Source organism: Amblyraja radiata, chromosome 20, assembly GCF_010909765.2.
Source record: "Amblyraja radiata isolate CabotCenter1 chromosome 20, sAmbRad1.1.pri, whole genome shotgun sequence".
Lineage (NCBI taxonomy): Eukaryota > Metazoa > Chordata > Chondrichthyes > Rajiformes > Rajidae > Amblyraja > Amblyraja radiata.
In genome coordinates, this window is record NC_045975.1 from 46,165,441 (window position 1) to 46,179,256 (window position 13,816).

At 40.6% G+C, this 13,816-nt stretch overlaps 1 protein-coding gene and 1 non-coding gene across 6 annotated transcripts in view; one reads left to right on the forward strand and one right to left on the reverse strand.

Annotated features, from left to right (window-relative positions):
• Positions 1-13,382, forward strand: part of LOC116984370 (tripartite motif-containing protein 66-like) — a 270,505-nt gene extending 257,123 nt beyond the window's left edge. For 4 of the 5 annotated variants that reach the window (XM_033038529.1, XM_033038528.1, XM_033038531.1 and 1 more), the window contains 4 exons: positions 6,516-6,648; positions 7,736-7,810; positions 8,894-9,046; positions 11,669-13,382. In XM_033038529.1, coding sequence (XP_032894420.1) covers positions 6,516-6,648; positions 7,736-7,810; positions 8,894-9,046; positions 11,669-11,917 — 610 coding nt within the window. In that variant the 3' untranslated portion in view covers positions 11,918-13,382. The remainder of the gene's footprint in view (positions 1-6,515; positions 6,649-7,735; positions 7,811-8,893; positions 9,047-11,668) is intronic. The other variant, XM_033038530.1, reaches the window with a different exon arrangement.
• LOC116984872 lies at positions 8,493-8,599 on the reverse strand. Its single transcript, XR_004415148.1, has one exon. It is a non-coding gene; the product is annotated as a U6 spliceosomal RNA (small nuclear RNA).
• Positions 13,383-13,816: the final 434 nt, after the last annotated feature.

Here is a 13,816-nt window from a genome sequence, read left to right on the forward strand (position 1 = left end):
GGCAAAATGGGATCTGCCTCCACCACAATTGCATTCTCAATTCCAAACACACATTGTATAAAGCAAACAGATTTTACACCGAACTAGTAATTCTGTAATCTTTATTTCATGTGTTCCTCAACTCCTCCACAAAATATCCCTTGCCATTTTATATACATATTAGATATCCTCTGTATTTCCTCTGCAGAAGAAAAACATAAGATGAAAATGAATGCAGGACAACATGATGGAAAGGATTCCAGAGGAAGAAGCAATTGTAGAAATTTAAACTAATGATGCTTAAGAATCTTGATTTTCCATTGGAGCAGAAAGATTGTGATAAGATCTATAACCATATAACCATATAACAATTACAGCATGGAAACAGGCCAACTCGGCCCTTCTAGTCCGTGCCGAACACTTATTTTCCCCTAGTCCCATCTACCTGCACTCAGACCATAACCCTCCATTCCTTTCCCGTCCATATACCTATCCAATTTATTTTTAAATGATAAAATCGAACCTGCCTCCACCACTTCCACTGGAAGCTCATTCCACACAGATACCACTCTCTGAGTAAAGAAGTTCCCCCTCATGTTACTCCTAAACTTTTGTCCCTTAATTATATAACCATATAACAATTACAGCATGGAAACAGGCCATCTCGACCCTTCTAGTCCGTGCCGAACACGTATTCTCCCCAGTCCCATATACCTGCGCTCAGACCATAACCCTCCATTCCTTTCCCGTCCATATAACTATCCAATTTATTTTTAAATGATAAAACCGAACCTGCCTCCACCACCTTCACTGGAAGCTCATTCCACACAGCCACCACTCTCTGAGTAAAGACAATTCTCAAATCATGTCCTCCTGTTTGAATCTTCCTTACTCTCAATGGGAAAAGCTTATCCACGTCAACTCTGTCTATCCCTCTCATCATTTTAAATACCTCTATCAAGTCCCCCCCTTAACCTTCTGCGCTCCAATGAATAAAGACCTATCTTGTTTAACCTTTCTCTGTAACAGGTGCTGAAACCCAGGCAACATTCTAGTAAATCTCCTCTGTACTCTCCCTATTTTGTTGACATCTTTCCTATTATTTGGCGACCAAAATTGTACACCATACTCCAGAACTGCCCTCACCAATGTCTTGTACAATTTTAACATTACATCCCAACTTCCATACTCAATGCTCTGATCTAGAAAGGCCAGCACACCAAAAGCTTTCTTTACTACCCTATCTACATGAGATTCCACCTTCAGGGAACTATGCACAGTTATTCCTAGATCCCTCTGTTCAACTGCATTCCTTAATTCGCTACCATTTACCATGTACGTCCTATTTTGATTTGTCCTGCCAAGGTGTAGCACCTCACACTTATCAGCATTAAACTCCATCTGCCATCTTTCAGCCCACTCTTCCAAATGGCCTAAATCTCTCTAGACTGAAAATCTACTTCATTATCCACAACACCACCTATCTTAGTATCATCTGCATTCTTACTAATCCAATTTACCACACCATCATCCAGATCATTGATGTATATGACAAACAACAGTGGACCCAACACAGATCCCTGAGGCACCCCACTAGTCACCGGCCTCCAACCTGACAAACAGTTATCCACCATTACTCTCTGGTATCTCCCATTCAGCCACTGTTGAATCCATCTTGCTACTCTGGACCTGGAGACTTATCCACTTTTATATTTTTCAAAAGTATCAGTATTGGAGTCTCTTTGATCCTCATAGTTTCCATAGCTACTCTACTTGCTTCCCTTACCTCACATAATTCAATAGCCTTCTAGTTGGTGAATACTGAAGAAAAGAAATTGTTCAATTTCTCCCCCATCCCTTTTGGCTCTGCAGATAGCTGTCCACTCTGACTCTCTAATGGACCAATTTTATCCCTCGTTATCCTTTTGCTATTAATATAGCTGTAGAAACCCTTTGGATTTAATTTCACCTTACTTGCCAAAGCAACCACATATCTTCTTTTAGCTTTTCTAATTTCTTTCTTAAGATTCTTTTTACATTCTTTATACTCCTCAAGCACCTCATTTACTCCATGCTGCCTATAATTATTGTAGACCTCTCTCTTTTTCGGAACCAAGTGTCCAATTTCCCTTGAAAACCATGGCTCTTTCCAATTTTTACTCTTTCCTTTCAACCGAACAGGGATATAAAGATTCTGTACTCTTCAAATTTCACCTTTAAATGTCCTCCATTTCTCTACTACATTCTTCCCATAAAACAAAAAGTCCCAATTCACTCCTTTTAAATCCTTTCGCATCTCCTTAGACTTTCTCCAATCAAAAATCTCAACCCTTGGTCCAGTTCTGACCTTCTCCATAATTATATTGAAACTAATGGTATTGTGATCACTGGACCCGAAGTGCTCCCCAACACATACCTCCGCCATCTGACCTGTCTCATTTCCTAACAGGAGGTCCAGCACTGCCCCTTCTCTAGTAGGTATCCTGCACACATTTTACAAACTCCAAACCATCCAGCCCTTTTACGGAATGTGTTTCCCAGTCTATGTGTGGAAAATTGAAATCTCCCACAATCACTACCATGTGCTTACAACTAATATCTGCTATCTCCTTACATATTTGCTCTTCCAATTCTCGCTCCCCATTAGGCGGTCTATAATACACCCCTATGTGTTGCTACACCTTTCCCACTTCTCAGTTCCACCCAAATAGCCTCCCTAGATGAGCCCTCTAATCTATCCTGCCAAAGCACTGCTGTAATACCTTCCCTGACAAGCAATGCAACACCTCCACCTCTTGCCCCTCCAATTCTATCACACCTGAAGCAACGAAATCCTGGAATATTTAGTTTCCAATCACAGCCATCCTGCAACCATGTTTCACTAATCGCCACAACATCATACTTCCAGGTGTCAATCCAGGCTCTAAGATCATCCACCTTTCTTACGATGCTCCTAGCGTTAAAATATACACATTTAAGAAACCCACCACCTCTTATTCTCTGTTTATTATCTTTTTCTTCTTTCTCCCCTACATGTTGGGTCTGAGTGCTTCCCTTCTCTGCCTCCTGCCTCACACACTGTCTGCTAGCTTTCTCTATTTGAGTCCCTCCCCCCAACCGTTCTGTTTAAAGTCTCCCCAGTAGCCTTTGCAAATCTCCCCGCCAGGATATTGGTCCCCCTCCGGTTCAAGTGCAACCATTCCTTTTTCTACAGGTCACATCTTCCCCAAAAGGGATCCCAATGATCCAAAAACTTGAATCCCTGCCCTCTGCACCAGTCCCTCAGCCACGCATTTATCCTCCACCTCACTCCATTCTACTCTCATTGTCGTGTGGCACAGACAGTAATCCTGAGATTGTTACTTTTGCGGTCCTTCTCCTTAACTCTCTTCCTAACTCCCTAAATTCTCCTTTCAGGACCTCTTCTCTTTTTCTACCCATGTCATAAGAGTGGTGAAAATTACAATCAGACACTGAGATTATCAGAGAACATAAATTTAAGATTGTACAAAGTAAAAGCAGAAAAACCCGTCCTAATGCTAATTTGCGTCTCCCGAATCTGATGCAGTTTAGTTTGGAGGGCAGAGCCATAGACATTGTTTACTAAATTTCACAAAGGAATTTGATAATGGGTAGAATGGTAGGCTGCTCTGGAAGTTTGGATCAATTGGGATCTAGGGAGAGCTAGCCAAATGGATAAAAAAATTGGCTTCATGGAAGGAAGCAGTAGGTGATGGCACAATGTTGTTTTTCGGACAGTTGGCCAGTGACTAGTGGTGTGCCTCAGGGGTCGATGTTGGGCAAATTGCTGTTTGTGCTTTATATCAATGATTTGGATGACAATGTACAAGGCTTGGTTAGTAAGTTTGCAGATGACACTAAAGCATGAACATGGTAATCAGAAATTACAGGAGGCAAGGGAGCTGAGGAATAGTTAATAGAATTTAATGCAGATCAGTGTGAGGTGTTGCGTTTTGTTGTCAAACCAGGACAGGACTTTAACAGTGAATGGCAGGGCTCTGGATAGTGTTGTAGATCAGCGGAATCTAGCAGGGCAGTTACATAGTTCCTTGAAAGTGGCATCTCAGGTAGATAAGATTAGTAAGTTTGCAGATGATACAAAAGTGAGTGGTTTTGCAGATAGAGAAGATGGGTGTGAAAAATTGCAGCAGGATCTTGATCGATTGGACAGGTGGGCTGAGGAATAGTTGATGGAATTTAATGCAGAGAAATGTGAGGTGTTACATTTTGGGAAGTCCGAAATAGGCAGGACCTACACTGTGAATGGTAGGTCTCTGGGTAGTGTTACAGAGGGGTCTAGGAGTGCAGGTGCACGGTTCCTTGAAAGTGGCATCTCAGGAAGTTAATGTGGTCAAGAAGGCTTTTGGCATATTAGCCTTCATCTGTCAGAGTATTTCCTATAGAAGTTCAGAGGTCATGTTACAGTTGTATTGGTGAGGCCACATTTAGAGTATTGTGTTCAGTTCTGTGCACCATGTTATAGGAAAGATGTTGTCAAGCTGGAAAGGGTACAGAGAAGATTTAAGAGGATGTTGCCAAGACTAGAGGGTGTGAGCTATGGAGAGAGGTTGTGTAGGCTGGGACTTTATTCCTTGGAGCGCAGGATGATTAGGGGTGACCTTATAGAGGTATATAAAATCATGAGAGGAATAGATTGGATAGATGCACAGAGTCTCTTGCCCAGAGTAGGTGAATCAACCAGAGGACATAGGTTTAAGGTGAGGGGGAAAATATTTAATAGGAATCTGAGGGGTAACTTTTTCACACAAAAGGTGATGGGTGTATGGATCAAGCTGACAGAGGAGGTAGTTGAGGCAGGGACTATCCCAACGTTTAACAAACAGTAGACAGGTACACGGATAGGACAGATTTGGAGAATACGGACCTAACGCAGGGAAGTGAAGCTAGTGTACCTGGGACATGTGGGCCAGTGTGGGCAAGTTGGGCTGAAGGGCCTGTTTCCACGCTGTATGACTCTATGACTATAAATATAAGATACAATTAATGGCTTGACCCTTAACACCAGTGACCTGCAGAGGGATCTTGAGGTCCAAGTCCATATCTCCCTGAAAAAGGCAACCAAGTCACCAAGTCTCCAATCCCCTAACCTACTCTGACCTCTACTCTCCCCCTTTGAATGCACAGCCCTCTCCGTTCACTCTGCAGCAACCACGACGTTATCAAACCCGCCGACATGCTGGCCTGTGCGGACTAGTTGGGCCACACTGTATCACTCTAGGTTTGAAATCTACATTATAAACAGAAATGGTAGGAGATACGCAGCAGGCAAATAAAATGTACTGAGGGTGAAAGTTGATATTTTAGTTTCTTAACCAGAGCCATCTATAATATAGTAAAACTCTTCCCTTTGTTCTCAACATTCTAAATTTCTGTGTGTTTGCAGGGTTGTGTTCTTTCTTTTAATCTCCTTAATTTGTATCTTCTTCCAAAAGGCTTGGCCACAGCCTTCCCATTTTCGCACATGCTACTTACATTTTTCCCTCGATGGAATAAACATCTCCACGTCACATTCCAACCTATATTTCCAAAGTTTTTTAAGTTTTAATAGTTTATTTCACAAGATTAACTGCTTTTCAGTGGGAGACCCTTGCAGCACTTTCCATTGATGATGTCACAGTGCCATCTCACAGACATCCAATCACGATAGATTTCATTTACATATGACATCACAATGGGACAGGGGTGGGAGATTGCAACCTTCATGTGTTTCCACAAATGCAATCAACCTGGCGTGCACAATCAAATAAGATCAAATAGAACAAGTTGTCCTCCCCCCTTTCTAATCCCTCCCTATCTACCCCCCTCCCTATCTACCCCCACACTATCTAACCCCCTCCCTATCTACCCCCTTCCCTCTCTACCCACCTACCTCTCTACCCCCTCCCTCTCTACCTCCTCCCCCTCCCCCTCCCTCTCTACCCCCTCCCTCTCTACCCCCTCCCTCTCTACCTCCTCCCTCTCTACCTCCTTCCTCTCTACCCCCTGCCTCTCTAAACACCCTCCCTCTCTAAACCCCTTCCCTCTCTGGCGCCCCCTCTCTGTCCCCCCCCTCCTCTTCCCCCTCACCCTCTCTGCCCCCTCTAGAGAGTGGTGAGTATTGGGACCTATGGGTGAGTGGTGGAGTATTGCGTTCAGGGACCAGCCCTCACCTGTGATGCCTCGCGCCCCCCCCTACCCCTCAATCTCTTCTCCCCTCCTCCTCCTCCTCCCTCTACCCTCCCTCTCTACCCCCCTCACCCCCTCCCTCTCTATCCCCTCCCCCTCCCTCTCCCTCTAACCGCGCCTGTGTAGTTGGGGGTTATGTTTTAGTGGATAGAGCGGGTGATGGGGGAAAATGAGCAAATTAATAATATCAATATAATATCAAGGGGAAGGTTAGTGTGTGTGTGACGCCGCCTTCAACACGCCCGCTACCGCGCATTGAGGGGACTGGACCCAACGGGTCCCACTTGGTCTAGTTATTCTTAAAAATGTCTTTATGCATTGATTTGCAGGGGTGAGTGGTTGTGTACATTGTGTCGGAATGTGGTGATGCCCGAAGTGGAATATGATTGTGAAAATATACGACATATTAATGAATATAGGGGAATAAGAACATTCCAGGGACTCTCCATTGGTGACCAAAGGGTGAGATGCAGCATTTAGATTCAGTACATCTTTCATAAACCTTGTTTAAGGTTAATGCATTTTAAGGACATCAATGTACCTTAATTAATGATCAATGCATTTTAATAATGTGCTGGTTGCAGTGACCACATTTGATTCTGAGTTTTTTGAAATAGCAATCAGACAATAGTTGGAAATAAAAGTTATGTTTGGTTTGCAGATTATTTTTGAAGATTTATTCTAGTATTCTCTAATTGATAATTTTATAGTAATACTAGATCAACTGGGACCTATTGGGTCCCTATCACATGTGAGGCCTGGTCCCCCAAAGCAACCATTTCCTAACACAATATTGCACCACTAACCTGTGGCCCCCATCGGAGGCATGGTCCCCCAACTCAACCTATTGCCGAACGTAAGATTCCGACACTCCTCTGCTTCCGCCAGCACTGGACTTGAAAAAAAAAAATCCCAATTGCACTTCCCGAATTGCAATACCAATTGACCCTTCCCTTCCTGTCCTGCCAGGAGCTATGACGGCAACATTGTTCCAAATGTCAGGTGCACTTGCTGTGATATCCCATTGAGGTGAAAAGTTCAGTGTGTTCCTGTCTTGCAACTTTGTACCAAAGTGCGTTAGAAGCTGTGAGGAATGATTTTAACAGTAAAAATCTTGTGAAAGTTGGCATTTTTAAAGCTTTAATCTCAAATAACGTGTAAATTTAGGATCAAATCTTGTGAACCTGATCACTGCCTGGATGGGAAAAATGTCAACCGGAATATGTAAAAATGTTATCATTACCGCATAGTTTTTTCGCAAAGATGTAAAGACACCCACAAATACACAGAGAAGTACAAGATCAGTGTTTTAATAAGTATATAACATGATAAATGTGTGAGTGCACATGTCAAATTATTCTATATGAACAAGAAACGTGTAAGTGCTGTGCTTTCAATGCGAAACCCTCACCGTTCAACTGTATTCCTTTTATTATTTTTCCTTAATTACTCTTCTTAAATAGTGACATAATGACTGGTGTATAGATCAATGTATGTGTATATCCATTCTAAGAATGTATTTATTAACTTCAAACTGTGTTGCCTGCAGAAATGTGAAAAATTGACTTTGCACCTATACTGCTATCCACTGAGCCTGCCATTCCATGAGCCTGTTAGCCCACTGGTAAGAAGAGTTTATTGTTACATTTCTATATGGGAGTGCAATATTTGGATATAGTGAACCATACAGGAGTGTATCATAGAGCTAGCTTTCTGCAGTGAAGGAGCTCATCAACATGACTGTAGAGATTAGTACTGAACAACTTGGCAAGTACTAATGCTTAGACTTTGACATTGGCTGGTTGTGCGATTATGAAATATTATTCATTTCATTTTTGATTGGATTGAACAGCGTTATTCATTGTTGTATCTACCTTTAAAATGTAATTTGAATTGTGTCAATAGGCCAGTGTCTAGCAGGTGATTTCATTATCAGGATTTAAAGGCTGACACTGGTCCATATAGAGGTCCAGCTGGACTGATGATGGTATCACAAAGCAAGGGTGTTGATGGTGATGCAGAACACTTGAAGTGTGGTTTCGATAACCTGTTTTATGGACATTAACATGCACTGATGTTACAGGATAGTTCCACCTGAGAGGGCAAATGATTCCTCAGTTTAAAATCCTACCACAGATATGATCTTTCAGTATAACAGTGGAACACCAGGCCAGATTATGTATTCAAAGCTATTGGTTTGAAACCACAACTTTCTGAATCTAAAGTAGTTATAATTCAGTAGGTCAACCTATAAATTATGGAACTAAAATCCTTTCTTTAAATTTATTTATGTATTTATTTATTTATTTTAAATGGAGCGCTTCACGAATTTGCGTGTCATCCTTGCGCAGGGGCCATGCTAATCTTCTCTGTATCGTTGAGCACATGGAACTAAAATCTAAATACTGAAAATCTGAAATAAAAACCAAAAATGCTGGAATTGCACCACAGCTGAGGAAAGATCTGTGTGGAAAGAATCGGAGCTAATCTTTTTGGTTAGTGTGTAGAAGTGTAATAGATACAGGAAAGTGGTGGGGGCAGGATTGCAAGGACTAAATGGCAACATTTGTTAAAGGGTAGAAGACAGGGTGGATTGGATGATGCTGAAAGTAAAATGTGCACACATTCATTTTTGTTTGCTCCAGCAATACCTTTCCCTGAGTTTCCAATGTTTGCTGCATAATAATTAATGTCTGCTTTTATTCAGGCCCGTCATTACTACCAGATCATCAAAAGGCCAATGGATCTTTCAACTGTCAGGGTGAAGCTTCAGAAAAAGAACCCACTGCATTACTACACACCAGAAGAGTTTATTTCTGATATTCAGCTTATGTTTTTGAACTGTGCAAAATTTAATTATGTGAGTAAGATTTACGTGGCTCTACATCTAAGTGGCAAATATCTAAGTTTTATCTTAGATGTTCCACAAACTCTTTTCCACAACCTACAGAACATTGTCTGGCCAATTTCCCACTGTTGCTTGAATTATGTGAGTTATGGAATCTAGCACTATACAGGTCTCGTCACTGCAAATATAAATTGTAACACTGATCTTAACTGTGTGGAAGGAATATATATTACATTTATATCAAGTTTCCATCCCTGGGAGAATTTGAGAAATCTCATCAAAAGGAGTTTGTTTGTGATATTCCCACAAATGGTGAGTAATGGATAGGCAAGGGCACGTGCAGAATGACCAATGCCATTGGTGTACTCATGCACCTCACTGCTCCTTTGGACAAGCAATCATCATTTTAGTTTTTTTTTTACAGTGAAAAGATCCTTTGCAATGAAGATAGACATAAAGTGCTGGAGTAACTCAGCGGGACATGCAGCATCTATGGAGAGAAGGAATGGGTGACGTTTTTAGTCAAGATTCTTTGCAGTACTGTCCTGCTGAATCATTCCAGCATTTTGCGGCTGTCTCCTTTGCAATATTAAAGCTGGATTCCCCAATTAAATCCAGAGGGAGCAGAATATTTCCTATCATCATGATGATTAGGTCTTCCCAATTTTATCAGAACAAAATAGTGGCATTGCCATAAATCTTAATGAGTATACAAGGTGAACAATTCCATCCCCTGTCTGCTCAGCTCTCGGAACTCATTTGAGTTACAGGTGAATTTTAGTGATTTACAAGTGTGAAGAGAAGCAACAAATCTGCACGTCCTACTCCCCATCCCCATCCCCATCCCCATAGATTTTGAGGATGAGTCCATAAAGAGTGGTTAGATGTAGCTATATATATTATATGTAGCTATATATATATATTTAGTATATATTGGGTAGAAATTGGCTGTATGATAAAGATGTTAACAGTTAAAACATAGAACATAGAAGAGTACAGCACAGGAGTGGGCCATTTGTCCCACAGTGTTTGTGCTGAACATGCCTGATTAAACTGATCTCACCTGCCTATACACGATCCATTTTCCTCTATTCCCTGTACTTCCATGTGCCTATCTAAAGGCCTCTTAGGTGCCACTATGTATCTGCCTCCACCACTACCCTGGCAATACGTTCCAGGCCCCCAACACTGTGTAAATAAAACATGCCTCAAACATATCCTTTAAACTTTCCCCCTGTGCCTGCTAGCATTGGACATTTACACCATGGGAAAAGGTTCTGATTGTCTACCCTAACTATGCCTCTCATAATATGATATAGTTGTATGACCTTGTATTCACATTTTTAATGGATTAAGATTTTTGTAAAATAGTGGTCTCATTTTAAATGCATGCAATCATTTTTGATCAGCAGCAGCACAGTAGCATGGATGGTAGACTTGCCAATTCGCAGCACATGTGACTTGGGTTGAATGCTAACCTGTGTCCATGTCCTGTGCACATTCTACCTATGTCTGCATGTGTTTCCACTAAAATGTGGATTGGTGGGCACATTGGCCACAGTAAAATCCCCTGGTTTTGCCAATAGGTGGTAGAGCCTGGGGTGAATTAATAGAGAAAAACAATGGACAGTGCAAATTGGTTCATTCTATGTAACTTCGTTCAATTACAAGTTCATATGTTCTAGGAGCAGAAATAGGCTATTTAGCCCACTGTCTACTCCGCCAATCAACCATGACTGATTTATCTTTCCCTCTCAACCCCATTCTCCTGCCTTCTCCCCATAACCCCTGACACCATATCCACTAACGGCCTCCACAGCTGCCTGTGTCAATGAATTCCACAGATTCACCACCCTCTGACTAAAGACATTCTTTCTCATCTCCTTTCTAAAAGTACGTCCTTTTATTCTGAGTTTATGGCCTCTGGACCTAGACTCTCCCACGAGTAGAAACGTCCTCTCCACATTCACTCTATCCAGGCCTTTCAATGTACAGTAAGTTTCAATGAGGTCCGCCCTCATCCTTCTAAATAAACCATGTCATAAAATGTGCGGAATGGACTTTGTTTTTAAATAGGGGGAAGAGAATAAAGCTACAACTTAATAAAGAGCAACCTAAATTTAAATCTCTCTAAGACATTTCAAAGTATAATTAAATATAAGTTCTAGGTGCAGAATAAGGTCATTCTGCCCATCTAGGCTACTCTACCATTCAATTATGGCTGATCTATCTTTTCCTTTCAACCCCATTCTCCTGCCTTCTTCACATAACACCTGACACCCTTACTAATCTAGAATCTGTTAATCTCTGCCTTAAAGATATCCACTGACTTGACCTCCATCACCGTCTGTGGCAATGAATTCCACAGATTCCACACCCTCTCTCTAAAGAAATTCTTTCTCAACTCCTTTCTAAAGGTACATTCTTTTATTCTGAGGCTATGTCCTCTGGTCCTAGACTAGTGGAAACACCCTCTGCACATTCACTATATCCAGGCCTTTCAAGTCTTATCTGTAGTGGAACAGTCTTTGACTATTATCAGCAGAAAACTGATTAAAAAATAAGCTTTGGATAACATGAAATTTAATTTTAATATGTATGCAAAACAACTGACTCTTGGATGATCTTCTGCAGCCAGATTCGGAGGTGGCCCAAGCTGGAAAAAGCTTGGAAACGTACTTTGATGAAAAACTGCAAGACATTTATCCTGACAAAAGCTTTACAGGAACAACCCAAGAATATTCTGATTATGAAGAGATTGATAATGAAGCTGGCACAGTCACTATTAATGGCTTTAATTGGCCTACAGAAGAAAAGGAGCCAGTGAAGTCAAAGAAAAGACGCAGACATGGTGCAAATCACAGCCATAAGGATCACAAATAGTGTTGCTGGCTGAATGTATATGTATCATGAATTGATCCTCCTTTCCCTTTCTCTCGTCCTTACAATCTATTTTTCTCTTATCTCTATGTTCCATATTTTTTTTTCAAAAAACATGTCTATAATAATGTTTGGATCTCTCAGGAATGTGGATACTTGCCAGTTGTTTTCATCGTTTATTGTGCAGTAATTACACTTGTATGAAGTATATTATGGACTCCTCCTTTGTGTGAAAGACTTACATAACTTGTCCACTTCAGTATTGTTTTGGATGGATAGTTGTGGAAGAGCATTGAAGTGATATTTGGCATCAAGTATTGAGGATTATTTTAGTTAGTATAAGATTTGCAGAATGCAGTGGGCAGTCGTCACATTTCTTTTTTCATCATTTAAGATAAAGTCCATGTAATGAAAACTACTTTAATGAAGACATTTCCATGGGGGTCTGCCTATTATTCCACGTTAGTAGTAAATTTGGAAGAACTTGCTGTGAATTATTATCGACTTTAAGCCTCTGACAGATTTCCAAAGTTGGAAGTGTTTGACTTTCAACGATGCTGTCAAGGATATCCCTTGGCTTGTGTGTAAGTTGTTGAGCGATATCAGTTTGGCCTTTGTATTTCAGTATCAATTGTTGCAAATTAGTACGAGGTGTTGCTTGTGTAGGGTGTGATGATTATTTGAATCACTACTGGTTTATTGGGATGGATTTTATTAATTTAGTAAATGCTGAAGTGAGGCATGCCTAACTTTGTTAAACTACATAGATTTTGATTGTAAAGCTTTGAAACTTTGAATAATTTAGTTTCACAAATGAGCAAACACAGTTGACAAAATTGTTTTTGGCAGACGTCTGGCATAATGATGATGTTATGCCACAAGATCCTCTTTTTCAACATCTTATGTACTGATTTCGAAAAGAAAAAATGGTAATGTGAGGGTTTGGGATGATATCAGGAAACCTCATACTGTTTGAACAAGTAGTAGTTAATATATGGTAATCCTTATGTCAGCTATTGTAATGATCTGTGATGTGAACCTTTTCTATCGCATAGAACAGCAGCTTCACATGCAATTTGGCGTGTGACTTTCCAGAGTGATATGAGTGACTGAAGCAAGTCTTTAAAATGAAAACTGTACGAATCTTGGATTAATTAATAAATGAACAAAATAACCATTCATGTCAATACAGTATCATTATTTAAATGCGATACTTTTAAAATTAGAATACTGTTAAAAATAAGGACATTAGAAAAATATTAGATATTTAAATTCCAGATGTAGAAATAGCTTCTGACTGACATTGAAGTTAATGTTGTTTGATGACTGTCTTTCACTAAGAATTGTATATTTACTAGTTTTATACCACGGCAGGATATGTACATTGTCAAGAGGTTATCATTAAATTGATTTCAGAAAAGTAGCTATTCTTATAACTCCTGTAATAAAGGGTATTAACATGGCTGAATATAATTTTGGAACATTCTTTTATTTTCAATGTGTGTATTTCACAAGTTATTGGAAATATTGTAAAGAGAGTTGCAAATTCAAATGGGGCTAGAGCTGGAGGTGGAGCAAGAGTGTAAGTGCATCGCAGCAAAATAATCTGATTCGGTTTTCTGAGATCCTTGATCTTTGGCCTCCTTGTGTTTTGAGGTGAAAGGCAAAGTAACTACTCAGAACAAAGTGCTACAATCAAGTAAATATGATCCAAACAATACAGCATCTCTAACTCTAGCTGCATCTCCAGCTCCATCTGCAACTCTAGCTCTAGCTGTATCTAAAGCTCCAATTCAAGCTCTATCTCCAGCTCCAGCTCCATCTCCAGCTCTAGCCCCATCTCCAGCTCCATCTCCAGTTCCATCTTCAGCTTCATCTCCAGCTCCAATTCTAGCTCCAGCA